General features: G+C 50.8%; 1 protein-coding gene across 1 annotated transcript in view; it reads left to right on the forward strand.

The window, feature by feature from the left end:
* HACL2 (2-hydroxyacyl-CoA lyase 2) overlaps positions 1-16,504 on the forward strand; it is a 60,713-nt gene extending 44,209 nt beyond the window's left edge. The window contains exons 12-16 of the mRNA XM_077346144.1: positions 1,588-1,757; positions 8,627-8,697; positions 8,927-8,998; positions 13,578-13,683; positions 15,908-16,504. Of these exons, the coding sequence (XP_077202259.1) occupies positions 1,588-1,757; positions 8,627-8,697; positions 8,927-8,998; positions 13,578-13,683; positions 15,908-16,086 (598 nt within the window). The 3' untranslated portion in view covers positions 16,087-16,504. The remainder of the gene's footprint in view (positions 1-1,587; positions 1,758-8,626; positions 8,698-8,926; positions 8,999-13,577; positions 13,684-15,907) is intronic.
* Positions 16,505-21,986: the final 5,482 nt, after the last annotated feature.

Raw genomic sequence — 21,986 nt, forward strand, 5'->3', positions numbered from 1 at the left:
CTGGAGACCTGTTGGCCGTCTTTGGCAGCGAGGTTTGATGGCTTCAGACGGCTCTCTTCTTCCGAAGTGGACAAGTTGCTGGGGTCGGTCAGGGCGACCACCTGCCCCTTTGATCCTTGTCCCTCTTGGCTTCTCAAGGGGAGCGGAGAGGGGATAGGAGGCCAACTCAGGGATATTATCAACCTTTCCCTGAGTTCCGGGGAATTCCCCGAGCGGCTGAAGGAGGCGGTGGTTCGCCCTCTCCTGAAAAAACCAACGCTGGACCCGCAGGACCCTGCCAACTACCGCCCAGTGTCGCATTTAGCGTACCTGGGCAAGGTGGTGGAAAGGGCTGCGGTGGACCAGCTCCTAGCTTTCTTGGATGAAACTTCGGCACTCGATCCATATCATTCTGGCTTCCGCCCTGGCCACGGGGTGGAGACGGTGTTGGTCGCCCTGCTGGATGATCTCCGTCGCCAGCTGGATAGAGGCGGGTCAGCCGTGCTGGTCCTTCTGGATCTGTCGGCTGCTTTCGACATCGTGGACCATGAGATATTGGTCCAGCGCCTCGCCGGTACGGGGATACGGGGTACAGCCTTGTGCTACTTCCTCCAGAACCGGACCCAGAGGGTTGCAGTGGGGGATGAGCTCTCGCGCCCTTATGGACTCCCTTGTGGGGTCCCACAGGGCGCGGTTCTCTTCATGCGCCCTCTGGCCCAGCTGGTACAGAGTTTTGGGTTGGGCTGCCATCAGTACGCTGACGACACCCAGCTCTATCTCCTCATGGACGGCCACCCAGACTCCCCCCCCGGAACCATTCGCCAGAAGTTTGGAAGCAGTGACATAATGGTTTGAGCAGAGTCGCCTGAAACTCTGATCTCTGATCCGGAAACTCCAGCTAGTACAAAATGCAGCTGCTAGAGTCCTCACCGGCACACCTTGGAGGGCCCACATCCAGCCTGTGCTGAGGCAGCTGCACTGGTTACCAATTGCTGTCCGGATCCGGTGCAAGGTTCTGGTTTTAACCTTTAAGGCTTTACGCGGGCTGGGACCCACATACCTGAGGTCACCTAGTGCCCTATGCCCCCCACAGGGCTCTGCGCTCTGCGAGTGAGAATCTTCTGGTCGTTCCCGGCTCTAGGGAAGCACGCCTAGCCGCGACCAGGGCCAGGGCCTTTTCGGTCCTGGCCCCCACCTGGTGGAATGAGCTCCCGGATGAGCTGCGGGCCCTGCGGGACCCTTTAACGTTCTGCAGGGCCTGCAAGACGGAGCTCTTCCGCCAGGTCTATGGTTGAGGCTGGGGCTGCTGGGGTACATCGACTGCTCTTCCCCGGGCTTCTTCTTGAACATCGTTGACCTCCTTCTCCTCCACCCCCACTTTTTTAGGAAGGGGGGTAGGAAGGGGATCTTATTATTGTGCCATCATGTCGTGACATTTTAAAGTCTTTTAATGGGAGTTTTAATGGGGTTTTTAAGATACTGTAACCCGCCACGAGCCATTTGGGAGTGGCGGGAAATAAATCGAAATAATAATAATAATAATAATTTGTGTGCTCCTAAGAGGGCATGCCTGGGGGTGGCCGCTCTCTGATGCTTGTTCCCCTACAGTGATAAGGCAGAGGAGCCAGTGGAGCGGTACCTCAACCCGCTTAAGCTGTTGCATCACGTGGATCGCCTGCTTCCTGAAGACAGCCTCCTGGTGGTGGATGGAGGAGACTTTGTGGGGAGCGCTGCCTATATTGTCCAGCCCACTCATCCGCTGGCTTGGCTGGATCCAGGTAGCACTTCTTTGGCTGTAGCTCACTGGCAGGAACCAGTTTGGTGTAGTGGTTAGGAGTGCGAACTTCTAATCTGGCAAGCCGGGTTCGATTCTGCGCTCCCCCACCTGCAGCCAGCTGGGTGACCTTGGGCTCGCCACGGCACTGATAAAGCTGTTCTGACCCAGCAATGATATCAGGGCTCTCTCAGCCTCAACTTCCTCACAGGGTGTCTGTTGTGGGGAGAGGAAAGGGAAGGAGACTGTAAGCCACTTTGAGCCTCCTTTGGGTAGAGAAAAGTGGCATATAAGAGCCAACTCTTCTTCTTCAGTAATCTTGGGGCTCTCTCGGCCTCACCCACCTTCCAAGGGTGTCTTGTTGTGGGGAGAGGAAAGGGAAGGTGAATGTAAGCCCCTTTGGATAGAGAAAAGCGGCATATAAGAACCAACTCTTCTTCTTCTACTCGCCGTGTAGAAGACCCCAGGTTCAGTCCCTGGCATCTCCAGATTAAAAAAAGGATTAGATAGGAGGTGATCCCCCCGTCCCCCAAGACCCTGGAGAGCCACAGCTGGTCTGAGGAGACAAGTTTAACCTTGATGGACCAAAGGTCTGATTGGTAGAAGGCAGCAAACAACAGAGGGGGAAAATGACTCAAACCCCAAATCCCCCAGTCTGGAGATCTCCTAATAATAACACACATTCAGAGAGTAGTGACAAATACATAATTCTGAACATGCATCATTATGTACTGGAGGCGAATCCCGTTGCACTCAGGGACACGACAGACGTTAGGCCAGGGGTTCCCAACCTCCCTAATGCCATGGCCCTTTAAGACAGTTCCTCATGTTGTGGTGGCCCCCAACCATAACATTATGCAAGAGTCCTGTCACAGAAATTAAACTGTGCTTGGTGTAGTGGTTAGGAGTGCGGACTTCTAATCTGGTGAGCCGGGTTTGAATCTGCGCTCCCCCACAGGCAGCCAGCTGGGTGACCTTGGGCTTACCCAACTGTTCTGACCGAGCAGTGATATCAGGGCTCTCTTGGCCTCCCCCACCTCACAGGGTGTCTGTTGTGGGGAGGGGAAAGGGAAGGCGATTGTAAGCCACTTTGAGCTTCCTTTGGGTAGAGAAAAGTGGCATATAGAATAATAGAATCATAGAATCATAGAATCATAGAGTTGGAAGGGGCCATACAGGCCATCTAGTCCAACCCCCTGCTCAACGCAGGATTAGCCCTAAGCATCCTAAAGCATCTAAGAAAAGTGTGTATCCAACCTTTGCTTGAAGACTGCCAGTGAGGGGGAGCTCACCACCTCCTTAGGCAGCCTATTCCACTGCTGAACTACTCTGACTGTGAAAAACTTTTTCCTGATATGTAGCCTATATCGTTGTACTTGAAGTTTAAACCCATTACTGCGTGTCCTCTCCTCTACAGCCAAAAGAAACAGCATCCTGCCCTCCTCCAAGTGACAACCTTTCAAATACTTAAAGAGGGCTATCATGTCCCCTCTCAACCTTCTTTTCTCCAGGCTGAACATTCCCAAGTCCCTCAACCTATCTTCATAGAGCTTGGTCTCTTGGCCCCAGATCATCCTCGTCACTCTCCTCTGTACCCTTTCAATTTTATCTATGTCCTTCTTGAAGTGAGGCCTCCAGAACTGCACACAGTACTCCAAGTGTGGTCTGACCAGTGCCGTATACAATGGGACTATGACATCTTGTGATTTTGATGTGATGCCTCTGTTGATACAGCCCAAAAAGGCATTTGCCTTTTTTACCGCTGCATCACACTGCCTGCTCATGTTTAGTTTACAATCCACAAGTACCCCAAGGTCTCGTTCACACACAGTGTTACCTAGAAGCGTATCCCCCATCCAGTAGGCATGGTTTTCATTTTTCTGACCCAGATGCAGAACTTTACACTTATCTTTATTAAATTGCATCTTGTTCTCATTTGCCCATTTTTCCATTGTGTTCAGGTCTCGTTGAACTCTGTCTCTATCTTCTGGAGTATTTGCCAGTCCTCCCAATTTGGTGTCATCTGCAAACCTGATGAGTAGTCCCTCCACCCCCTCATCTAGATCATTAATAAATATGTTAAAAAGTACCGGGCCAAGCACCGAGCCCTGGGGTACCCCGCTAATCACCTCACTCCAGTCTGATGAAACACCATTGACAACAATTCTTTGAGTGCGGTTCTCTAACCAATTCCCTATCCATCTGACTATCTGAAAATCCAGATTGCAGTCCTTCAATTTATCCATCAGAACATCATGGGGAACCTTGTCAAAAGCTTTACTAAAATCCAAGTAAATGACATCAACCAAATTTCCCCGATCCAGCAAACCTGTTACTTGGTCAAAAAAGGAAACCAGGTTGGTCTGGCAGGACCTGTTGGAGACAAATCCATGCTGACTTCCTTGGATCACCAAATTGTCCTCCAGATGTTTGCAGATAGCTCCCTTTAATATCTGCTCTATTATCTTCCCCACAACAGAGGTCAGACTCACTGGTCTGTAGTTTCCCGGGTCATCCTTCCTCCCTTTTTTGAAGATCGGAATAACATTTGCTCTCTTCCAGTCCTCCGGGACATATCCAGTCCTTAAAGAGGTTCCGAAGATGATGGACAAGGGCTGTGCAAGTTCTCTGGAAAGTTCTTTGAGTACTCTCGGGTGCATTTCATCCGGCCCAGGGGATTTGAACTCATCCAGTGCAGCTAAATGCCTCTTGACAACCTCTCTATCCATGTTAACCTGCCACCCAGACACTGTCCTTTGGCTATGGCCATCTCTAGATGTGCGTAAACACTTTGACCTGTAGGAAAAACCAGATGTAAAGTAGGCACTAAGCCTACTAAGCCTGCTTTCTCTGCATCTTCCGTTAGAGTTTGTCCATCCGCACCCAACAGTGGGCCTATTGCCTCCTTTACTTTACGTTTGCTCCTCACATAACTGAAAAATCATTTCTTGTTACAAGGGCTTCCCTGGCCAATCTTAGCTCACTCTCAGCTTTGGCCTTTCTTATGATTGACCTACAGTGCCTAGTAACCTGTAGGTACTCTTCTTTAGAGCTCTGTCCTTCCCTCCATTTCCTGAACATTTCCCTTTTCTTTCTTAGTTCCTCTTGCAGTTCTCTGTTCATCCAAATAGGCTTCTTAGAGCTCCTGCGGTGTTTTCATCTTTCTGGGATAGTCATTGATTGAGCATGCAATAGCTCCTGTTTGAGTAGTGCCCACCCTTCACACGCTCTCTTCCCTTCCAGCATTCTTGTCCATGGTATGACACTCATCATGTCTCTGAGTTTATTAAAGTTTGCCCTACAAAAATCCAACATCCGCGTCTGGCTACAAGCTTCCTTGGCTCCCCATCTCAAAAGGAATTCTATGAGGACATGGTCACTTCCCCCTAGGGTCCCCACCTCCTTCACCTCATCCACCAACACTTGCCTGTTGGTCAGTAATAAGTCCAGTATGGCTGAACCTCTTGTGGGTTCATCTACCATTTGATAAATGAAATTGTCAGCCAGGCAGGTTAGAAACTTGCATGACTGAGGACGCTTCGCAGAGTTTGTTTCCCAGCACACATCTGGGAAATTGAAGTCACCCATGATGACAAGGTCCTGCCGCTTGGATATTTTCTCAAGCTGCTCACAAAGTGCAGCATCCACATCCTCTCGTTGGTCAGGCGGTCGGTCGCAGACACCAACCACCACACTGTTTGTTTTCCCCTCGCTTATTTTCACCCAGATGCTTTCCACTGTAGATATGCTCTCCTTCACTAGAATTTCCTGACAGGTAAGCCCTTTCCTCACATACAGTGCCACTCCTCCACCTCTTCGATCTATTCTGTTTTTTCTGAACAGTTCATATCCATCCACCATTACATTCCAGTCATGAGAATCATTCCACCAAGTTTCTGTGATGCCTACTAGATCATACCTTTCCATCAGCATGAGAAGTTCCAGCTCTTCCTTTTTATTGCCCATGCTTCGGGCGTTAGTATAAAGACATCTGAATCCTTTTACTTTTGGTTCCTTATGAGCTGGCCTTCCCGGTTGGGCTGCTTCCGATCGTTTTCCTTCCATGCACTCCCTATGTTGATCGTCTCCTTCCCCTTGTGGCTTTAGTTTAAAGCTCTCCTGATGAATCTCCCCAGGTTCCTGCCAAACACATTCTTCCCCAGTTTCGATAAGTGCAGTCCATCAGGTGCTAGTAGGCCTTCCTCAAGAAAGCCTGTCCCATGGTCCCAGAAACCAAATCTTTCCTGCTGGCACCAACTACACAACCAGTGATTCACCTCCATTATCTTCCTCTCCCGATGCATTCCTCTTCCCTTGACAGGCAAGATTGAAGAGAATACCACTTGTGCCCCCATTTGCTTGAGCTTCCTCCCCAGATCTTGAAAGTCTTTTTTAATAGGAGCGATGGTATTCAGGGACATGTCATTCGTTCCCACATGGACCATCACAAATCGTTCCCACATGGACCATCATATAAGAACCAACTCTTCTTCTTCAGTAATCTCAGGGCTCTCTCAGCCTCATCCACCTCACAGGGTGTCTGTTGTGGGGAGGGGAAAGGGAAGGCGATTGTAAGCCATTTTGAGCTTCCTTTGGAAAAGCAGCATATAAGAATCAACTCTTCTTCTTCTTCAAACCTGACCAATGGTGTGAAGATCCATTGTTCATGATTGTATGTAAATTGGGTTTTTTCCGGGGTTTCTCAGTTCAGTTCTGCCTCTTGTCCCACCTTGCTGAGCTCGCTCTTTTCTGCTGCTCCAGACAGATGAACGCTCTATCTTGATCTACCCCGCAAGATTGTTGCGTGGATGCCCTGCCAAGCTGCTTGCCCTGCCGCAACCCCTGTGAAAGGGTCATTCAATGGGTTCCACTGAGAACCACTGTGCTAGAGTGTACACCTGCACTGAGGCCTTCCTGGGGGCTGGGGGCATGGCAAAAGGGTAAATAATGGGAAGGAGGCAGGCTGCTGCCTCCACCCCACCCCCTCTCGCCAGGAAGTGGAAGGCAGAGAAGGCCAGGCTGGGTGCAGAAGGCTTGCATGCAAGCCATGTACTGGAGTGTCCTGCTGCTCCCCCCCCCCTTTGAGGAGATGGAGGCCAGGAGAGGCAGGAAAGGCTCCACCAAGGTGGGGGAAGCTGCAGAGACAGGCAGGGAGGTGTAGGCGGCCAACCGACCTCAGCTTGTGCCTCGCCCTGAAAAAAGGCAGGCTTCCTGGGAACCGAGGGGAGTCACAGGCACAGGCATGGAGGCACGGGCAGGCAGTCTGCCCAGCCTGCGCCTTGGCCTGCAAGGAGGCAGGGCCCTGCCTGGTAGCTTTCTGGAAGGCCGGGAAAGCTGTGGAGACCAGGATGGAGGCACAGGTGGGCAGGCCGGCCCACACCTGGCTTTGGGAGAATGCAGCTCTTCTCCTAGGCCGTCTTGGCCGTAGATGGCGCAGGAAGCTGGTCTTGCCCCCCCCCCCTTTGGTGCCACCACCACTGCCTGTCCTAGGAGGCGGGTGCCTCCCTGCCTGGCTGAATGCTGCCTCCTGACGGGGGCTTAACTACATGTTAGGGCCATTCTTTGCTGAAGGCCAACCAGGTAGTGGGTGAGTTGTCATTTTGGAAAATATAAGGTTTACTGATGATATTTCAACCACTGAAGAAGACTGCAGAAACCAAAACATGTTTGTTTTTTTTGTGGTTCATAGGACATATTCATCCATCAGAAACGTTTGTAAATTGTACAGTCAGTTTTTCATTTCATATGTGTATACTATGTAATATTTTATTTTTCATTTGTTGTAGCTTGACTCCCTACTCCCTAATCAGTTAAGGCAGCTTCATGAGTTCATGCGTGTGTTTTCTTGGTCCAGATAGGAGGGGGTTGGACCGAACAATTTGGGATGGCAGAGAGACCCTATGCACATTCAGACGCCCTTTTATATTCTGTGTGCATCCTGTAGCCACCCAGCTAGCTGCTTCTGGGATAGATGCTCTACACTGGGCTAGCTCTAACGAAGGTCTTAAGGTCTTTGACTGGCCCAAACCTGTAGGGATGGGGGTTCTGAAAGAAAGCCAAGCCAGCTGGCTCTTATCCACAACAATGGGTGAGGGAGTAGGGTCACCAACCTCCAGGTGATGTCTGGAGATCTTTCACTACTGATCTCCAGGTGGCAGAAATCAGTACCGCGGGAGAAAATGACTGCCTTGGAAGCATTATACTCCACTGAGGTTACTCTCCTCCCCAAGCCCTGCCCTCTCCAGGCTCCACCCCAAAAAACTCCGGCTATTTCCCAGCTCAGATCTGGCAATCTTATGAGGGAGGGGCTACTTTTCAAGAAACATTTGGCAGGTGCCGTGGCATCCATGGGAGCCTTGCTTCAGAACATCTTTGTAATGGGGTCCCAGAAAGAATGACCGGAGACAGGGCAAGATGCATTTTACTTGCATTGTAGGATGGGGAGAAGTTTAGGAAAACCTTTGTAGCTACAAGACCGATTCCTTCGTGAAATAGGCTTCATCTAGTCATTGGACAGTCTCCATCCTTTGCAGGCCTTGGGCAAACCCCAGCCTGCTGTTTTAGATATGAAGAACAAGAAAAGTTGGTCTTTATACCCTGCTTTTCTCTACCTGAAGGAGTCTCAAAGCAGCCTACAGTTGTTTTCCCTTCCTCTCCCCACAGGAACCTTGTGAGACAGGTGGGACTGAGAGAGCTCTGAGTGAAGTGTGAGAGGTCCAAGGCTTCAGGTGGAAGAAGAGTAGGGAATCAAACCTGGCTCTGCAGATTAGAGTCTGCCACCCTTAACCATGGCGCAATGTGGGCTGGCTGTCTTGGTACAGAAAATGTGAACTAGACAACTCACTGCTGCTTCATCCGTTCTTCTTACCACAGGAGCTTTTGGGACCTTGGGAGTTGGTGGGGGCTTTGCCTTGGGAGCCAAGCTCTGCAGACCAGAGTCTGAGGTTAGTACTCCATATAAAGAGGTCACAAGAGGGCATTCCGGTGAGTCACTGTTAATAATGCCGTGTTCTTGGGTTCCTTTTCGTGCTACTGGTGAGGAAGCCCTCTTACAGCTGCTCACGCTGAGGATGTTGGGTGGGGAAATTGGGGGGAGGGTCCTGTCCTCATCTCCCCCCCCCCCCACACAGACATACACAGTGGCTCCCACTTGACCTTTTGCCTCCTTGCCAGGTCTGGATTATTTATGGCGATGGCTCTCTTGGCTTCAGCGTAATGGAATTTGACACTTTTGTGCGACATAAGGTAAATGATCTGTTGCTATCACATGGCATTTTTCTTAATCACATCCTCCTTCCGAGGAGCTCAAAGAAACCTATAAGGATTTTGCCTTCTCCACTGGTGACTCATATTTTGAAATTAAGGCTTTCCCAGTTTGGGGGCGGGGTGGGTGTGTGTCTGGGCAATCTGCATGGGTCAAGAATGCAGCTGGATATGGTGAGGATAGGAAGAGCTGTACAAACAATGGCACCTTTTACATAAATTACTTAATTGCTCAGGAACCTTTGGCAGACCAACAAAGTTTAATTCTGGGTATAATGTCAAGGGCAGACAGACTAACAACTGGTTTCTGGGTGAATAGAAAGCTTATTGATAGCAGATCAGAACACCTTAATGCTCAATAACAACTCTGGCTAATTCACAGACAACAAGCACTTTTACCAGTTCTTTCCCGCCCAAAGTTGCACAATTCCCAGGGAGGGAAATCCCTCCTCCCACAGGTGCCATCCTGGGCGCCCTTCCAGGCCCCCGCCAGGCTGTCTGGCCTTGGGTGTCAGACAGGCCCCCCTTTCTGGATACAAAGTACAGAGAAACATTTGCAAGATTGAAGCACAGCATGAAGGACACACGAGGCAGTGACAAATAGTTCAGGGTTATAAAAGGGTTATACAAGGTTCTTCAAACAGCACACATCAACCAAGATAGAGTTCCTTAGGTCAACCACAATTCATGGCAGAGATCAGGTGGCCTGATCCTGACACCTTCCCGATAACACAGAACAGAACAGCAGCAATTGCTAGTCTAAAGTACAGCTTGAAGCGGGCAGCTCAGGGTTACATAAACAGAGTTACTCAGAGATCCTTAAAACAACACACAATAAACCAAAATGGTGTTACACTGGTCATTGATCACAAATCATGGCAGAGATCAGACGCCAGATCCTGACATGTAAGTTTTATGTGCATGCACGTGACTGGTTTTACCCAGAACTCAACTTTGTTGGTCTCAAATGTACCACTGGATTTAAGTCATCCAAGGATGGTTAGATCGTGCCTCTAGTCGCTCAGGTAGGGCGATTCAAATTCAAATGTGTTTGGTGGCCTTTTCTGGGTGACCAAGCATCATTTTTGATTTTCTACCTTCACTGGAAGATATTGTCACCATGGAAGGAAAGTAGAAGCAGAAGGAGGATTCCAAGCAGGATTCTGGGTCCCAACTGGAGGTTTCTGGCCGTGGGACTCAAAGGAAGATGGACTCCCAGCACTCTGCTGAGCCCCTACCCAAGGTTTCTGGGTGGGAAAAGCAGTTTGTAGTGTGTGCAAGGTTGCAGTTGGCAGCCCTGCTGAGTGAGTAACCCATGCCCCTCCGCCACCTCACTGGAATACCTTAGAAGAACTGAGCACCATGGGATTACAGGCTCTCCCCTTCTGGGTCCTGGGATCACAGTGCATGTCCCGGAGTTGGGGGGCCTTTGCAGGTCTGGGAACGGTCCCAAGGTGGGGAAGGGAAGTGTTTCTAGCACCAAACCAGCTGTGAAGTCCAAGAGTGGGTTGTCCAAGGGCCGGGGGAATCAAGAGTACTGTTGGGCTCAGAAAAAGTGCAACCCCCTGGCCAGGGTTCCCATTGTTTCCACCGTTGTCCTCCCTGCAATGGAACCGGCTTGCCCCCCTGGCCCCCACTGTGTCCTTTTTCCCTGGCTGTGTTCCTGTGCCTCAGCAGTTTCCTGTGGCACCACCTCCCTTTCCCACTCATCCTGGGTAGCATGCCAGCATCCATGCCGCCTCAATTTCCCAGATTTCAGGGGTGGAACTGGATTCCCTATGGTGGGTTTTGGCCTTTTGCAGCAACATGGGGGTTCTTGCCCAACACACCATATCCTCAAGCGGTTGGTCCACCACTGCGATGCCCTGGGCCTGCTTGGGGCCCCCAGAGACCATCTTTGCAACAGGGTGGCTGAGTGGCTGACCCCCTGCCCAGGATCTCTGGGGTCAGTGAGAAGGCTCGACACCCAGTGGACAGTCGACCCCCCCCCCTCCGGCTAAGAGGGCACGGAGCACCCTGTAGCACCTGTTCAGCCGTTTTTGGCTGCTCCTGATGAGGAGGAGGAGACTGAGTATGATGAAGAGGTGGAGCTTGACTCCATCATGTACCAGTCTGAATATAGAGGTGCTGAGTTGGCCTTCCTTCTCATCCTTCCTTGTCTATTGACTTGATCTCAGATGGGGAAAAGGGTGAGTTATTCAGGCGAGAGGAACACCCGCATGAGTTGTCCACCAGTCTTCTCCAAAAGAAGCATTTTCAGTGTATAGAAGAAGAGTTGGTTCTTATATGCCGCTTTTCTCTACCCGAAGGAGTCTCAAAGCGGCTTACAGTCGCTTTCCCTTTCCTCTCCCCACAACAGACACCCTGTGAGTTGGGTGAGGCTGAGAGAGCCCTGAGATTACTGCTCAGTCAGAACAGCTTTATCAGTGCTGTGACTGGCCCAATGCAAGTGGCTGCGTGTTGGGGGAGCAGGGAATCAAACCCAGCTCACCAGATTAGAAGTCTGCACTCCTAACCACTACACCTGAGTTGGCTTCTATAAAATATCTAGTTCCTCTGTAACCCTTGGAAGGTATTTTGTCAACCCAGGCAAGGTACACTCCTTTCCTCTAGGGCCTGTGCTGGCAACAGCTGGACCCAACTACTCGGTCCCTGAAGGGGATTCTGAGTTACTGTTACTTCCTGAAGGGGTGGATTTAGATTATTGGATTTTCAAGGATCCATCTCAGACTCAGTGTGTTTCACCATTCCCCCGGCAGTACGAAAGGGTCATGAGTGGGCCACCCCAAGAGGCAGTTCTACCTTAGCCTCACTAGCTAAAAAGGTCTACTGCATGCCATTGAAAACTATGAATGGTCTCATTGGGTGATGTGCCAGTGGTGGCCCTCCATTCAGGTGCAGTTCTTTCCAAGGACAGGGAGAACCCATTGAAAGACAGAATGGACAGATGCAATGAGAGAGCGCTTAAGAGAGCACATGAAGCCGTTTCACATACTAGCACAGAATGTACATTCTAGCACAGTGGTTCTCAACCTGGGGGTCGGGACCCCATTGAATGACACTGCTACTAAGTGCATCTACAACCACAACTGGCAAGCCTTCAGACAATGGGCAGCAGTGCACAAGGTGAGCCCTTGGAACCAAAGGACATGCAGCAGACTCACGTGGTCACCCAGATAAGGCAACCAAATTCATTGGAATTTGAGTAGCCCTACCTGAGTGAGCAGAGGATGACTTTGCCCTACTGAGGAGAAGAAATCTTCAGGTAAGAGCAGCATAGTGACCCACCTGAATCTATCTTAATTGCTCAATAATTACTCTTTGGTTGTAGATCTGGATTAACAGCTGATTTTCAATCACAACCTGATGGGACACTTTGAAGGTGTAATCCCTGTCTTAAATTGAATGCCAGAAGATCCAGCACCCTTCTTTATTCCGTCTAGCTCCCTCTCCTATAGTCCAAGCCATTCCAGGTAGTTTGGAGATAATCATTTCTTGAAACTGCCTTAAGATTGACAGAAGCCTTGCTGGATTTGATCAGTGAAGGTCCCTCTAGCCCAGCCTCCTGTCTCACACATTAGCCAACCTGTTCCTCTGCAGGGCCAACAACAGGGCAGAAAGTTTTCATAAATGCATAAGAAGAGACCTGCAGGATCGGACCAGTGGTTCATCTAGTCCAGCATCTGTCTCACCCAGGGGCCAGCCAGTTCCTCTGGATGGTCAACATCAGGGCAAAGAGGTTGAGGCCATAAATACATAAGAAGAGCCCTGCTGGCAGTGGTCCATGTAGACCAGCTTCCTGTCTCACCCAGGGGCTAGCCAGTTCCTCTGGAGGCCTCTGGGCACTGGGATTCAGTTGCTTGCGGTGTCTGGATGTGGCAGTTCTCTTGAGTTTGGCAAGGAGATTGCAAGTGATAAATAAAGAGCAAGTCCTTCATTCTCTTGTTTGCACACCCCTTTCTCCCCCAGGCGGGAGGAAGGAGAGAAGAGGAATTAAGTGAGAGAAAGAGGGGATGTTTCCCTCATTTTCTGCTTCCTTTCCCCTCTTCTGATTCTCAGTTCTGTATCTGGCTTGTGTGTTATAACAGCTCAAGTACTTAACCTCAGACCCTCTCTCTCTCACACACACACACCCTAACCTACCTCACAGGGTTGTTTTGAAGACTGGTCCAGGAGAAGAGAACAGTTGAAGTCCCTTTGGGTCCCGATTGAAACAAATAAAATAACTGGAGGAGAGGGTAGCCTGGCGGTGGGGGCGGGGGATATAAACCTCAGTGGCATAGATTGGGTCCCGACATCTCCACGGTTCACTCCTATGAGCAACCCATGAGGACTTAGCCCTTCTCAGCCTTGGCTGCAGTGGGAGTCTCCTCCTTCCCCCTTCTCTAACAGAGGCTTCAGGCAACTGCTTTGTCTGTCATTCCATTGCCTGGTCACTCTGCACGTCCCACCCGGCTGGCTTTGTGATGGGCAGAGCAGCCTAGAAGGAGAAGAACGGGGGGGGGGGGGTGTTCCAACTTTTTCAGCTCTGTTTCTGTATTGTTTTCTCTTGCTCTGTCAGACTCCTGTCATCGCCCTGGTGGGAAATGATGCCTGCTGGAGCCAGATCGCCCGAGAGCAAGTCCCCATGCTGGGCAGCAACGTAGCCTGTAGCCTCAATTACTTGGGTGAGTTGACTGCTTCAACAGGCAACCAGAATTACGCCTTCAGGCAGGAGTCCTCAACGTTTTCTTGACCCTGAGGGTGCCTTTGGAATTCTGACATGGCGCCTTCCATACAGCGGTATTCATAGAACAACATGGGATAATTACATAGAACATTGTAACAAATATAACAAGTATAACAAGCGCTTACTGTATTCATATTTGGCTAAGGGCTAAGTGGGCAGAGAGTGGGCAGGGCCAGTCCGGGTGAGGGGCAAATCGGAAGGCACAAAGCGCCTTCCGATTGGCCCCTCACCAGGACAGACAGCAGTTCTAGCCAATCGGATGAGGGCACAATCTAGGCCCTCACCAGGACAGGCCAGAAAGGCTTTGAGGCCCTCACCAGGACAGGACAGGACAGAAAGGCTTCGAGGCCCCCACCAGGGCAGGTCAGAAAGGCTTCTAGGCCCTCACCAGGACAGGCCAGAAAGGCTTTGAAGCCTTCACCAGGACAGGCCAGAAAGACTTAGAGGCCTTCACCAGGACAGGCCAGAAAGGCTTTGAGGCCTTCACCAGGACAGGCCAGAAAGGCTTTGAGGCCTTCACCAGGACAGGCCAGAAAGGCTTTGAGGCCTTCACCAGGACAGGCCAGAAAGGCTTCGAGGCTCATCAGGACAGGCCAGAAAGGCTTCGAGGCTTACCAGGACAGGCCAGAAAGCAACGGGGAAGTGGCAGGACACCATAAAGGAGGTGTTCCCCTTGGGCCTAGAAGCACACCTGAGGCCTTGAAGGGAAGGCAGCGGCGCCGGGGGGGGGGGGGGGGAGGAGACCTTCTCATCGGGCCCAGAAACGCCACACCCAAGGGCAACGCCGCCTGTCTGTGTCTGATGGGCGGCCGCACCGGGGAGGGGGGGGGGGCTTTCAAAGCTCGTTCCCACGAATGGGCTTTGAATCTAGTCATAACATGTCAACCAGAACATTATTTTAACTGTCAAAGCCTTGGGCAGGTCGGATTCTTTGGTCATGGAAGGGAGGTGTCTGGAGGGGAAGCAGCAGATGTTTTGGGGTCGGTCAGCCTCGAGCCAATGCCTGGTGGAGGATGCTGATGCTCTGGTGGCAGTTGCTGCCAAAGCAATGCGTTTAAATATATGTACAGCCAATCAAATCTTCAGTAGGCAGGCAAAAGCCTCCCCCACTTTCCAAAGCTCCCCCTCTCAGCGGACCCCAGGAACAGTGTTGGTGGGCACCATGTTGAGGACTCCACCTTAAACCCAAGCCATGTGTAGATCATACAGAAACGGAGCCATGATTATGATTGCACCTGCAGTGTACTCTGAAAGCATGCAAGGATGCCCCTAAAGTGTGACATCGAGGCAGGGATGAATGGGGGAAGCCACCACTTGCTCCTCACATGTTCTTAGGCTTAATAGTAAGGGGGGGGGGCTAAAAGACTCTGACCTTAGGGGGCCTATTCTGAGAGGCAGTCCCAAGCATAAGCTGATTGCAACACCCCAGCTGCCTTCTGACAAGAGGTATAAGGACGTGGGGAATCTCGATTCCTGCTTTTATCTGATGAAGGGAGCTTTGAAAGCTCATGCCGTCCTAAAATCTTGTCAGTCTCCGAGGGGTTACGGGACAGGAATTGACCTGGTTTACTGCAGACCAGCGCAGTCGCGTTGCTAGGCTCTAGGCAGCCCAGAGTGATGAAGGGCTACAAAGTGTCCATGGTGCATAAAAGAGGAATGCAACAGTGTATCGCTAAGTACAATAAACAATGGAATTAAATTCCAAAGATGTTACATTTTTTGATAGAAGATTCTCAAAATAAACATTTTGATCAAATGGACCTTCAATATATTCTTCTTACAATCATCACAAATCTGTCCACAGCCCTGTTGGGAACATGAGTCACACAGTATTGTGAAGCGAGTATTAACCTGGGTTTTGAATTGTCAGTGTGAAAAATGATTGTAAGAGGAACATACCGTCTGTTTGGTCAAAACGTTTGAGAATCTTCTACCAAAATAAACCTCCTGGGATTACAAAACATTCCCGAAAACAGTTCCCCTGGAGAAAATGGCTGCTCTGGAGGCTGGGCCTAGGGGCATGATGCCCCACTGAAGTCTTTCCCCAAATCTCTCCCTCCTCAGACTTCAACCCTGAACACTTTGAGGCATTTCCCAACCCAGAGCTGGCAGCCATGCGATACAGCTAGCCTCTGACACCTGACTTGCCATCTTCTCTGCAGATTATCATGTGGTGGCTGAAGGCTTAGGGGGGAAAGGCCTGCTCCTCTCCCACCAGAATGAAGAGCAAATGGACGACATCATCCGGGCTGCACAGTCTGAGTGCAGGAGGGGACGGCCCACCCTCATTAACGCCCTCATTGGGAAGACGACTTTCCGCGACGGATCCATCTCCGTCTAGAGCTTCAGCTTCTGCCATGGGATTCTGCCATACTCCGCTGGCCAGCAGGAAGACCTGGTGTTTGGGTTGGTGTCCAGAGTTGCCAACTCAACAGTTCCTTCTCTCGATCCTTCTCTGTAAGCCATCAGTCTGCCTTAACTTTTTCTTCCTCTGGTCCAGCCGAAGCTTCAGCGTGCCACCTACCATGTTGTCCGTGGCGGTCATAGAACTAACCTGTGAGGACCTGCTGGAGTCTGCTTGAGGGGCAGTTCTCTTCCATGCCTCAGCACAGCAGCTCTCCTTCAGAAGATGATCCTCCCCAGCCTGCCTACCAGGCATGTGTATGCTCACCTGAGCAGCTGGCACTGAAGGGGTCTCATGTCTATGGTAGGTAAGGCGTGGTGTAAAAGGCTCCAAAATAAACCTTAGCTGTTGAACATCCGGTTGTAATTTTTATTCCCACCCTGGCCTGTTCTCCCCACTCAACTGTCCTTCTTTCTTCCAGAAGTGGCTTCTGGCCCTCCTATCCATGGGAGTGTCAATATTCCTGGACATGGGTTAGATTTGTTCGTGTTCCTTCTGCAATACTGGTTACAACTGACTTCAGGTCAGCTGCTCAGACAAAATGACTAAAAAAGTGGATTAGGGCCTTGGTGACCAATGTTTGAATCCCAGTTCGTGGAACCAAGAACTTAGCAGAAAAATCTATTAAATATACATTTTATTGCATAGTGCTAAAGGTCAATTAAAAACAATGCATTAAAATCTCAGTAGAAAATATACAAGGATGTGATGAGTAGCACAACATATGACAAAGATAAACACAATGACCTGATGCGCGGGCCACACACACAGATTTTACTTCAGTTCAGGAAAGGTTTGCAGAATGATGTCTGGAAAAATCATAGAATCATAGAATCATAGAGTTGGAAGGGGCCATACAGGCCATCTAGTCCAACCCCCTGCTCAACGCAGGATCAGCCCTAAATATACCTGGTGATCGTGATTTTAGTCCATCACGGTACAGGCTCAGGATATTTAGTGTATATTTAGAGCACAGGATGATCTTGACAGGCTAGAAAACTGAGCTAAAATGTATAAAATGAATTTTTATGGAGTTATTCATCAGGTAGGAAAAATCAAATGGATGAGACTTGTCTCGTGTGAAAAGGATCTGAGTGTCTTAGTAGGCCATACATTGAAGATGAGTCAGCAGTGTGACTGGGTAGCTAAAAAGCCCAATGAGATTTTGGGGTGTATTAAAAAATTAAAAGAAGTACAGTGTCCAGTTCACACAAGGTGATGTTACCGCTTTACTCCGCTCTGGTAAGACCACACTTGGAGTACTGTGTTCAGGCACCACAATTGAAGAAAGAGGTAGAGCACCTCCCCAAGTTCAAAAGCACCAAGTCCGAAATCCCTGGCTGAAGCAAATCTATGCACTTGAAAAAGCAACCCCCCCCCCCTTTTTAATTTTGCTGGGGGCTCTAGCCAGTTTTTTGCTGGTGAGAAGCACCTCAACGCCCTGACGGCAAGCACTTTTTGCATATCTTTTTGTTCTAATTCAGAGGAAGAAATCTGACAGCTAAACCCATTCAGCAGCCATATTAGCAAAAGAAAAGAAAATTCATCAGCCTAAATGCTCTGCCTACATGCTACCAAACCACCAAGAGAAAAAAATTAATAGAATGCTTTAAATTTTTTCTCTGCAATTCCACATTCCTTTAAAAAAAAATCCATGTGTTTAGCAAAAAAAAGAAGAAAGCGGAGTCTGTTACAAAAGCCTATTTTATTTTGTTCCCCATTCCTCCGGCCTCCAAACAGCAGGCGACTCTTTCAGAAAAACCTCAGCTCTGATGAGCTTTCCCCTGTGCTTGGAAGGGGCCCCCAAGTGGCTGTAAGGGCAGGTTGGCTTCAGGACTCCTGGCAGGCTAGCCAATGCGGTGAGAGCCGTGGGGCAAAGGGCAGGGCAGGGGAGGGCTGAGGCGTCTAACTTGGGGCCAAGAGTCGCGTGAGCGGACTTCCTGGGGGATGGGGCGGGGGGGGGGGATAGCTCAGCACCTGTGACTTCTGGCAACCCCTGAGCCATGGGAACAGGCAGCCTCGTAATGCAGCTAGGAAGAGAGGGAGAAAATAATGGCCACCCAGAGACAAATGTTTTAAGAAGGCCACTGGCTCCCCTGACCCAAGGCCCCTCGTACACTCTTGTTTCCAGGCCTCACAAGCCCCATTCGTCAGGCAACGTGCCCAGCAACCGCTGTCTCAGACGTACGCCAGTCCTGTGAGGCAGGACTGTTGTTCTCGTTGTAGGAAGGCTCTAGAGCCTCTGCTGGACTTCTTGGAGAGGTTGAGTGAGGAGCAGGGTGTTATGTCTGTGGGCCTTTGGACACAGATACAAATGAGGGTTCTCTGCTACCCAAAGAACTAACCAATCAAGGAACCTGATCACTCTGCCAGAGCCAATCCGATTGCTCCGCTTAGGGCCAATTGGATTGCTTCGCTTAGGGGCCAATTGTCAAGCGTAAAGAGAACTCACAACAGGCTTCTTAATTAAAGAAAGCTTTATTGAGAAGTACTACACACTCTAGGACTGCAAAGTCAAATCTGACTAGAGTACAGATTTGCCTCTGCTTATCAATACAATTCTCCCGCTCAAAACTTGAAAGTTCCCAAGGGAGGGGGGAAGGAGAGAAGAAACATATGTAATTAAAACAACGATACATTCTCATGTCCTTGGCAAGGTGATAACAAAACCGGGCCCAGCCGAGAGGCCTCAACAAGTGATAAGGTTACAACAACAAACTATTCATTTTTATGGCTAGCAAGAATACAGGACCTGGGGCATCCAGGCGCCAAGCAATATAACTGACATGGAGGAACTCAGGCTAATTTATGACAGAGATTCTACAATCCTGACACCAATGACTGGCGCCTCGGATCAGACTCAGATTTGAATGCTCTTCACCAAGAATCACAACCCATTACAATCCGATCAACTGACAGTATGCAGTGGAAGATCCGTGTGACAGTCAAAATAGAAGGAGCTCCCTGTAGTATGGAACTGGACTCCGGGTCTTCCTTCTCCACCTCGAAGGAGACCAATAAGCTCTGTCTCCAACAAGTCCCACTCCTGGGACCCCTCGGACTGCGGTTGACTGACTTCCAGGGGAACTGCATCCCTGTCATTGGCATCGGCACTTTCCGGGTGCAACACAAGTCCATCACCAAGGCCTTACAGCTGGTCATCATCGAGGGCGGCTGCACCAGCCTGCGGGGTCTTGAGTGGTTTGCCCCACTGGGGATTGTCATCTCTGGCATCCATCGCCTGCAGCCCTCGCCCCTTGAGGCCGTCTGCACGGAGTTCGGGGCCGTATTCAATGGCACACTTGGCTGCTACACGGGCCCGCCCATCTCCTTCGATCTCGACCCAGCAGTCAAGCCAATTCGTCTCAAGCCACACACAGATGAGCAGTTGGACCGCCTCATTAACCAAGGGGTCCTGGAACCAACACTGCATGCCAAGTGGGAAACCGTGACCCCACTGAAGGCTGACAGGAGCATCTGCAGTTGTGCAGATTACAAATGCACCATCAACAAAGCCCTGCAACAAAGCCATGCGTACCTGGTTACTGTGGTCATCCACCTGCTGGCATCGCTCGCAGGAGGCAAGGTTGACCTTGCACAGAACAAAGCTTGACCTTGCACAGGCATACCAACAACTTCCACTTAGCGAGACTCGCAAAAGCGTGGGAAAAAAATGATTTCAGTAGGAATTGAACGAGGACATTGCCAATTTACCTGCTGAAATAATTTTTTCCCATGTTTTGGGTGCCCCTAGGATGGGACCGCTTGGTCCAATCTTCTTGAAACTTGCAGGGAAACTCAGGGAGTCTCTTCCCTGAGTCCCCTGCAAGTTTCAGGAAGATTACATCAGGGGGTCCCATCCTGGGGGCTCCCAAAGAACATTCCCCATAGAAGTCTATGGGGAAACAAAGAACCTGACACTCCATTGTATCCAATGGAGCGGATAGGGGTACCCTCTTTGGGAGCCCCTAGGATTGGACCCCTTGGTCCAATATTCTTGGTCCAATCCTCCCTGAGCTCCCCTAAAAGTTTAAGGGGTGCAACTTACACCCCCTCCCCCCCAGCCCCTGGGAAAGGCGAGGGAGGATTTCCAATGCAAGTCAATGGTCCCATTGACTTGCATTGGCTCCTAACAGAGCAGGCCAGGAAGGGACTCTCTCTCCCAGGTTCAGGGGAACCTGTGGCTGGCAGCCTAAGCAGCCTCCAGGTGAGAACTGCAGAACCAATGAGGTCCACTGAGTTCTCACCTGGGATCCCCTGCAGAGAAGAGGGGGGCCCTGCACCACTAGGAACACTAGTGGCGCAGGGATGTCAACCTCCGGGGGAGACCTGGAGATCCCCCCAAACCCCCCCTGTGAAGCTGTAAAGCTTCATGGCACCTACGCACTAACCCGGGAGAGCCTCAGAAAGCAAAGGGAGGAGCCCAGAGGAGAATCTGGGTGCTCCATCCATGCTGTGGACTCATCACTGGCTCTCCCATCCAGCCTCCCCCCTCTAACAAATACAGAACAAGAGGAAGACTTGCTTTTCACAACCCAAAGGTGTATCAAAGCAGCTTCCAGTCACCTTTCCCTTCCTACGCTTGGGCCACCGCCCTCAAACACCACAAATCCAACTGCTCTACTCAGGCCACATCCTGAGAGAGCCCTGACAGAGCTGCTCTGGGAGAACAGCCCTGGCAGCAGCAAAAAGACACATTCCCCCCTCAGAAGTCCACAAACGGCGCAGTGAACACTGGTGGGGAATCCATCAACTTAACAGCAACAGTTTTCAAAATGGGTGGCATGACTGAGGGACCCAGATTTGATCTCTGGCCCTCTGGTATTTGGTGTGTGAGAGTGCAGAATTTCTGTGTGTGTGTGTGTGTGTGGGGGGGCAATTTAGATTGGGCAGGGCACTGTTCCTGTCTCTGAATTTTAACCTTGTGCGAGCGTTTTTCAACCCCGCCACCCAGAACAGACTCAGAGAGGATGCAGTCACAGCAATTCTGTGCTTGCCTCAGTCCTCCTCCAAGAATAGTTCTGGATGGCCAAGAGCCGGCAAGTTGACCTTGAGGAAGACCAATTGCTGGACTCTTTCAGTTGCCAGGCGGGAGCGATACTCGCAGACGGTGCTGCTAGCATGAGAAAATGCCTGCTCGCTCATTGGCGTGCATGAAAGGTAGACTTGGGCCAGGTGGGAAAAGGCCGGCCAGACCGCCTCCATCCTGGCCCAGTATCTCAAGGGACAGGTGTTCTCGGACTCCTGGGGTTCATCGAGGTAAGCCCTCACCATCCCAGACGCACTGTCCTCCCTCGGGCACCCACTGCCCTTGGGAAGGAGTGGGCTGGAGGAACCCCAGCAAGAAGTTGCCCTGCTCAGCCTTCTCGCTGGGGTGGCCCGCAGTGGCTGATGTGCCAGCAGAGGCTGGGGGGGGGGAGGAGGAGCAGCGGACGTGCTGGCTCCTTCTTCCCCTGCCTGGCCTGACAGCCTTCTTGGACTTCCACCAGGCAAGCCTCTGAATGAGCAGCTCGCGCCATTCGGGAAGGCTCCTCTCCCTCTCTGCTAAGCTGCCCTTGATGCGCGGATCACACATGGCGGCGAGCCTGTATGTCACAGACTTGCAGAGGGGTTCGAAGCGGCTCTCAAGCCCTCTCAGAAGCCTCCTCGCAAGCGCGCGCACGGCTGGAACAACGTCTGCACGTCCTCGAGCCGGGTCCAGGAAGGGGGCCAGCACCACACGGGCCTTGTGGACCATGGGCATGACCACACCCAAACTCGCTGTGTCAGACGAGAGCATCTCTGTGAAAGTCTTGAAGGGCCCAAGCACTTCCATGGTCTGAGAAATGATCTCCTAC

This window comes from Paroedura picta, chromosome 7, assembly GCF_049243985.1.
Source record: "Paroedura picta isolate Pp20150507F chromosome 7, Ppicta_v3.0, whole genome shotgun sequence".
In the NCBI taxonomy this organism is placed as follows: domain Eukaryota; kingdom Metazoa; phylum Chordata; class Lepidosauria; order Squamata; family Gekkonidae; genus Paroedura; species Paroedura picta.